At 52.6% G+C, this 7,149-nt stretch overlaps 1 protein-coding gene across 1 annotated transcript in view; it reads right to left on the reverse strand.

Moving 5' to 3' along the window:
• Positions 1 to 7,143, reverse strand: part of WNT7A (wingless-type MMTV integration site family, member 7A) — a 99,449-nt gene extending 92,306 nt beyond the window's left edge. The window contains exons 1-2 of the mRNA XM_005886623.2: positions 6,908 to 7,143; positions 1,984 to 2,210 (exon numbers count right to left, since the gene is read on the reverse strand). Coding sequence (XP_005886685.1) covers positions 1,984 to 2,210; positions 6,908 to 6,978 — 298 coding nt within the window. The 5' untranslated portion in view covers positions 6,979 to 7,143. The remainder of the gene's footprint in view (positions 1 to 1,983; positions 2,211 to 6,907) is intronic.
• Between the last annotated feature and the right edge of the window lie 6 nt (positions 7,144 to 7,149).

Consider the following 7,149-nt stretch of genomic DNA (forward strand, 5'->3'; position numbering starts at 1 on the left):
CTGCCCCCCGCCCGGCAGGGTCACAGATCCGGGTCCTGGACTGCGGACAGCCTCCCGCGCTGCCCCCCGCCCGGCAGGGTCACAGATCCGGGTCCCAGACCGCAGACAGCCTTGCCTGCTGCCGCCTGCCTTCAGTATGCAAATTAGCCGCCATCTTGTTGCTTCAGGGTGGGGGTCCCCACTGGGGTGCCTGGCCAGTCTGGGTGAGGGGCTGAGGGCCGTTTTCAGGCTGGCGGGCGACTGAAGCTCCAAACCTCTCCTTTTTTTCTTTTTTTTTTTATTCTGGCATTTATTTACCTTCTATGGCTGTCACTGGAGCTGAGAGCCGGCTTTCTCTCTGAGGCTCGGCTGCTGAAAGCAGGTTTCTGGGCTTTGTTTTCTGTATTCGAAACAATGTTGCGACTCCAGCTCTGAGATCCCGGCTGACTGACAGGAGGTTTCTGGGGTTTTGTTTATCTTCTATAAATGTTACAATGTTTCCAACTGAAGCTCAGAGGCCGGCAAGGCAGGCGGGGAACGTTGGAGTCCTCCTTCACTGCAGGAAGCAAGCCTCCCTGTTCGCATCAGCTGCCTGGCTGCCGGCCGCCATCTTGGCTGACAGTTAATTTGCATATCTCCCTGATTAGCCAATGGGAAGGGTAGCGGTCGTACGCCAATTACCATGTTTCTCTTTTATTAGTGTAGATGCCCTTGCCTGCAGGAGGATCTGCAGGAGGATGGGGGCAGCAGGTTGATGGGAGTGGGACAGGGGACCTGAGAGCCCAAATACGCCAGCTGTATGATCCAAGAGGAAGGAAGAGAGGACTCAGAGCAGTGGCTGGGTTTTGGGTGAATTTTCTCAGTAACCATTGCACTTGTTGATGTTGAGGCTGTGGGAAATAACTCAGGGGTGCCCTCTGAGCAGTGGAGTAGGCCAGGTGAACCACTCCAGCCCAAAGAGACGAGGCTGACCTGACCTTCAGGCAGGTCCACAGCTCAAAGCAAGCCTGCAGAGTCGCTGGCCCTCCAGTCCAATGCACATAAGCAAGACACACAACATGGCCTTCCCCTCACTAACCAGGGCTCCCATGACCAACCCCTTCCTACCAGGCTTTTCTCACATTGGTTTGAAAACCAAATGCATGGCCTGACACTTTGTGCCTCTGTGTGTGTGTGTGTGTGTGTGTGTGTGTGTGTGTGTATGTGTGTGTGGTGTGTCTAAGCAACACACAGGGGTTGCAAACTGAAATGCCCACAGTGGCCAGGCATCCTACATAATAAAAGGCTAATATGCAAATCAACCAAATGGCAGAACGACTGGTTGCTATGACATGCACTGACCACCAGGGGCAGACACTCAACGCAGGAGCTGCCCCCTGGTGGTCAGTGTGCTCCCACAGGGGAGCACCGATCAGCCAGGGGGAGCATGTTTAAGCCAGCAGTCAGACAACCCCCGAGGGCTCCCAGACTCTGAGAGGGTGCAGGCTAGGCTGAGGGACCCCTCCCCCACCAGTGCATGAATTTCATGCACTGGGCCTCTAGTATCATATAAGGGTGAATTTAAGATGGATAATAGGGAGTGGTGGGGACTATGGCAGTAAATGGGTTGCCTAGGCTCCACCTAAAGGAAGCTGTGTTCTCAGATCTAGCCCATAATAACTATGTGGATACATGTGTAAGCCTATTTTTCAAAAGAATTCAGAAATTTTATTTTTAGGTAAAATGGCTAATTTTAAATTTGGGCTTCAATTCAAAAAACAACATAAGTGCTGTATCAACCAGTTAGTATTCAACTCTGCCATACAGGGCCAGGGTGGTCTGGATTCAAACCAGAGAGCCGACTCTTGTTAGGAGACCTGAATTCAAGTCGCAGCCCCTTGAGGATCCCACAGTGGGGTCATCCCAGCATGGGCAGGTGAGGAGTCCCAGAGGGCTCCCAAGAGTATTCTGTCAGTAGCCTGTAAGACCCTTTTTGCCTGTTTGCAGTGTCCGGTGAGCACGTACCCACTTTGAGCTCCTTCCCGAAGACGGTGCGCTCCCCCAGCGCGGAGCAGTTCCAGCGGCCATTGCGGAACTGAAACTGACACTCGTCCAGGCCCATTTGTGAGCCTTCTCCTATGACGATGATGGCGTCGGGCCGGCTCTGGCAGATCGCCCGCTGTCTGGGAGCCAGGCCTGGGATCTTGTTACAGATGATGCTCGCGCCCAGAGCTACCACCGAGGAGAAGCCACTGGAGCAGGGGACACAGAGAGACGGAGCATTAGGCTCGCAGGGTGGGGCATGGACTACAGGTCCTCCCTGGTATCCATCCCTGGCCACCTCACCCCACAGCTCCCAGCAGGAGTCTCCCAACTTTTTTGATACAGCACCCCAACCCAGGTTTATTCACCTGTGGTTTCACATTGGTTTCTCTGTGGGGTGTATATACAATATTAGTGAGGCTTGATTTCCTTTTTCAATAGCAAAAAATAAGATGATGTATGTCAAACATAAATGTTGGAACTAAGCAAGTTGCCTTTCTAATTATGGTAGGTTTCAATTGAGATGAAATTTAAAATCATGCAAAATGAATCCCAATATTGTTTAGGAATCATCTTTATGTGGGAAAACGATAAAGGCAAGCAAGGGATACTACAATTTCATGCAGCAATTGCCTCTGAAAGGTTGGTGAGTACACAGATGTTCATTTAAAAAAACAACTGTTTGTACATGTTTTATATACTCTCTAGTATGTATGTGTATGTTTTATTACCAAAAAATATTTAAGCAGAAATTGTGAATACAAGTTCTAGGTTTGCTCCCTGCATGCCAATGGTGTATATGTAGCCTCCTCTAGACATGACTGGCCTAGAGGAAGCTTATGCCTATTCTGGAGAGTCATTCACTGAATAGACACATATCAGACATCTCTCAGGTGCCAAGGCCCTGCACTCGAAGAGCTACAGAGGGAGACAATGTACGCACCATAAACAAATACAACAAGCCATTCCAGACAGTGGTGCACACTACGGAGCCTAAGTAAAGATGCTGTGATGGCAGCAAGGGTGGGTTTGGGAGGGAAGGGACAGAGCCACTTTAGCTGGGGTGGTCAAGAAGGGTCTTCTGAGGAAGTGGCAGTGAAGCAGGGACCTGAATGATCAGCAGTGGAAAGGTATGGGGAAGAGTATTTATGGGCAGAGGGAACAGAAAACGAAGTTATGGAAGGGGACAAGCTTGGGGTCTCCAAGAAACAGAAAGAACCCATAGAAGGTGATACAAACCAGAGCTTAGGAAGGAGGACAATCTGGGGACAAAATATGACTCAGGGCTAGAATGTTCTCAGGTATCAGAAAGCACTGAAAGGCTGTAAGCATGATACTGACAGTGTCCCATCTCTCCAGCCCCATGGGAGAGGACTATAAGATGCCAGGGCAGAAGCAGGGAGAGTGAGCAGGCAAGAGGTGGTGGTGGCTTGGCCTTTGGGGATGGCTGCAGATGGAGCTGACCAAACTTGCTATGGATTGATGGACTGATGGATGGGGTGGAGCTAACGGGACAGATGGAGAAGGTAGAAAGACAGGCATCAGTGTGACTTGTGGATACCTGGCCTGAGGATGGGGCCATTTTTAATATCAAGATAACCCCAAACAGGCTCAGATGGTAACCCTAATGATGCAGGTAGTCCTTCATTTGCATAAAGATGGCCCATTCATATGGAGTTTCCTTTTGTATAATCCTCAAGTCTACTTTGAAAGAGATCTCACCCCAGATGTCTCACTGTAGTTATAATAATAAGAGCTTCCACTTATTGAGGGCCATGGCCAGCAACTGGACTAAGTGCCCCATGCTTTCCATCCTGGAGCTCAGGCATGGGAAGTTGTTCTGGAATTGGGATTTCTTAAAGCGCAGTTACTCTGTGTCAATAGCACCAGAGATGAGCTGATCCCACTCCTTTCCAGGTGCCTAACTGACCACTCCTGTCCTTTTTCCCTCTGCTCCTGCCTCACACCAGCTTCTTCCTGTCTCAGGCCCTTTGTCCTTGTTGGTACCTCTCCCTAGAAGCTGTCTCACCCCCTGAGCTTCACATGCTTGGCTTCTTGTTATCATTTATGTGACCTTGAGTCACCTGCTTTCCCACCCCTCCCCTCCTAACTTTCCATCACAATCTCCGTTTTGTGTTTCTTAATACTCTTGCTACTCATGGTCCAGTCCTCTGAAATGTCTTAATGTGTGTTTGTTTTTCATTTGTCTGCTCATTTGTTCATTGCCTTTCTCATTAGACTGTGAGCTCTTTGAGGGCAGGAAGGCTGTCTGCCGGTTCACTAAATGGTTACTGCATAAATTGATTGTAGAACTTTAAAAATGTCACTTAAGGTGAGCACCTGCTTCCCAAATATGGAATTGACTGCCTCGGTGAACTTTTGCAGCATCCCTAGTATGTGTCAAGTCTGTATGGTGAATGCTGTCACTAACATTAGCCCATGCGACCTTTCTAAACAGCCCTGTTGGGCAAGACTCACCATATCTATTTCACATGTCTGAAAACTGGGGTTCGCAGAGATTGAGACATGGAGGCTAGCAGGTAATGGATTTGAAACAGAAGCTACAGCCATTCATCTCAGCCATTAAAACAGAGTCTACACAGAGCTAGGATGTTTGAATTGTTTGAGAAAGAAGTGGCATAGAAAGATTAAGTGGAGGTTCTATCCATAAGTCAGGAGGAATCTTTGAACTCTTACCTGACCACAAGGAAATTCCTACACCAGCAGAGAAGTGTAATGATATATTAGGGTCAAAAATTCATAGGAACAATAGGCTCCTGGCTAAGTGGTCAGAGCTAGGGTGCCATGTAAGTTTCCTTCGCTTACTAACTGTGTGACCTTGGGCAAGTTACACTTCCTCTCTGTACTTCCATGGCTAAAATGAGGATAATAATAATTAGCCCCCACCTCACAGGATTGCTGTAAAAATTAAACGTGTTAAAACATGGAGAGTGCTTAGAAGATGTTGTTGTTAAAGTTGTTATTATTATTATTATTATTAGATCTGATTGTCACAGGGGCTGGTGCTTCAATCATTGGAACTATCCAGATAAAATGAGAATACCACAGATGTCCTGCCATCAGAAGGAACCAGTCATATCTGGGGAACTAGACGGCCTCTTAGGGACTTCACCCCGCATGCTCATTTTACAGATAGATAACCCAAGGCTCACGGAGCAGCAGGGCCTGGTCCCAAATTACCCTGCAATTCCTCCCGACCTGGACTTCTTTGGGCCCCAAAGGGCAGCTGCTGGGCCGCAGTTCGGCTAGCGCCCTTCCTGGATCCCTCCCCCGGGGCAGCTGGGCCCCCACGGGGTCAATGAGGTGCTGGCGCCGGCGGGAGGTCGGGCAGGCGGTGCAGCCAGGGGAGGTTATTTTCTGTTGTTTTTCCTTTCTCTCTCCCCTCCGGGTCCCTCCACCCCGTTTCTAATTAAAAAGAAGATAAAGCCACAAGCGGCTAGCGCCAATCAGCCAGACCGGCTTCCTGGATGCTAGATGCGCGCGTGGCTGCGGGTGCGCGAGCCAAAGTGAAGATTAAAGCAGGAGGGGGGGGGGGGGGGGGAGGCGGGGGAGAGAAGCCACTCAGCCGCGGGCGAATCAATAACACTTAAAACACACAGGAGGCCGGCAGTGCGCGGGCCCCGCAGCGAGGGCCACGCCCGCAGTCGCCTGCTCTGCCAGCAGTTGGGGCTGGCGGGCCGGCTCGTTAGCTCTGTGCGCACTTGCTTGCTTCCACTGCGGGTCAACCTGAGAAATCCCTGCTCCAGAGAAGCGAGGTGGGCAAAGGGGAGGAGTGGTAGTGACAAAACACAAAGGATCTGCCACACACCACCCCTCGCAGCAGCCCGGGCAGCCAGCCCGCCCCTCCCCAAGCAGAGCAGTAGGGAGGTTCCCAGCTGGGGGTGGGGGAGCAGGTTGTGTGCAACCTGCCAAGGTGGCCCATCAGCGCCACAACCTCTATCAATCCTTAAAGCCCCCCCCCCCTTCACCATTCCGTGCTTCACACGCATTATCTCTTAAGTACAAAGGGTGACTGGCCGTGCAAATGCAGCTCCAAGACCCGTTTGGAGCCCCCACCCCAAACTTCCAAACTGAGCACCGCCCCAGCCCACCTCCATAGAAATGCAGTGGTGACTGGGGGAGGGGGCTGCTCCGCCCGTGCGCAGACCGATTCTGGCACCCAGTTTTAGGTTAGGGTATCCCGCCTTTCTCGGGCGCTGGCTCTGTGAACTTGCCTCCTTTGGTGTCTCGGGGCCAGCTCTCGTCCTGTCTCTGTGTGTGTCTGTTTCGGCTAGTAGACGCTGTTCCATTGGCCTAGGAAAGGCTCTGGACGTCCTAGGGTCCTTAGCAATCGTGTAGTGTCAGGGTTCTGAGCAGGGTTGGTGTTTTTTGTCCAAGAACATCCCTCCCTCTGGGTACCTGTTCCCTGTTGTTCGGACGGCCCCGCCGGCCCCGCGGGCACTGCCCTGTCTCTAGGAGCGTTTGTGTCCGTGCCTCTGAGGCTCTGGGGGATGAGTTCCCTGGGAGCAGTTGTGGTCCCAGATACCGACACAGTGTTCCTGCTGGACCTGCTGTTCCCATGCCCGGGACTGAAGGGCCTCTGCGATTGGCTAACCCTAGCCCCCCAAGCTGGAGCGTCCCTACTGGCTATCTCTAGTTCTGAGGGCTTCCAGACTCAGACATCCTCAGGATGGCGGGTCTACCAGCTCGTACCTCTCGAACTGACGTACAAGAACTGGGGCGCCTGCCTGCGGGGGGCCTTTGTGCACCCACCTCTCCCGCACCCTGCCCACCCGGCCTCTCTGATGGGGCCACGGAAGTTGGCGGCTCTTAGGCAGCACAGCCTTTCCCCAGGCCACGCCAACTTTTCCGGGACACGCGTGCAGGGGCTGCGAGAGGCCCTTACCCGATCCGGAGGTAGACCATGCCCAGGCTGAGAAAGAGGTGGCCCAGGCAGCGCCGCGCTTTCCGGTTCATAGTCCCCCCTGGTCACCGGGGCCGCGGGCCGAGGTGTGCTGATCCCGCGGGCCGACCCCGGTAGGACAATCAACATAGCCCGCCCGGGAGGTGCGGGCCGAGGCGTCCCCAGGGCCGTCTGTTCGTGTGCCCGTCCGCGCACTCGGCGCCTGAGCCTCTCCGGGAAGGCGG

The sequence above is a fragment of the Myotis brandtii genome, unplaced genomic scaffold, assembly GCF_000412655.1.
Source record: "Myotis brandtii unplaced genomic scaffold, ASM41265v1 scaffold995, whole genome shotgun sequence".
Classification (NCBI taxonomy): domain Eukaryota; kingdom Metazoa; phylum Chordata; class Mammalia; order Chiroptera; family Vespertilionidae; genus Myotis; species Myotis brandtii.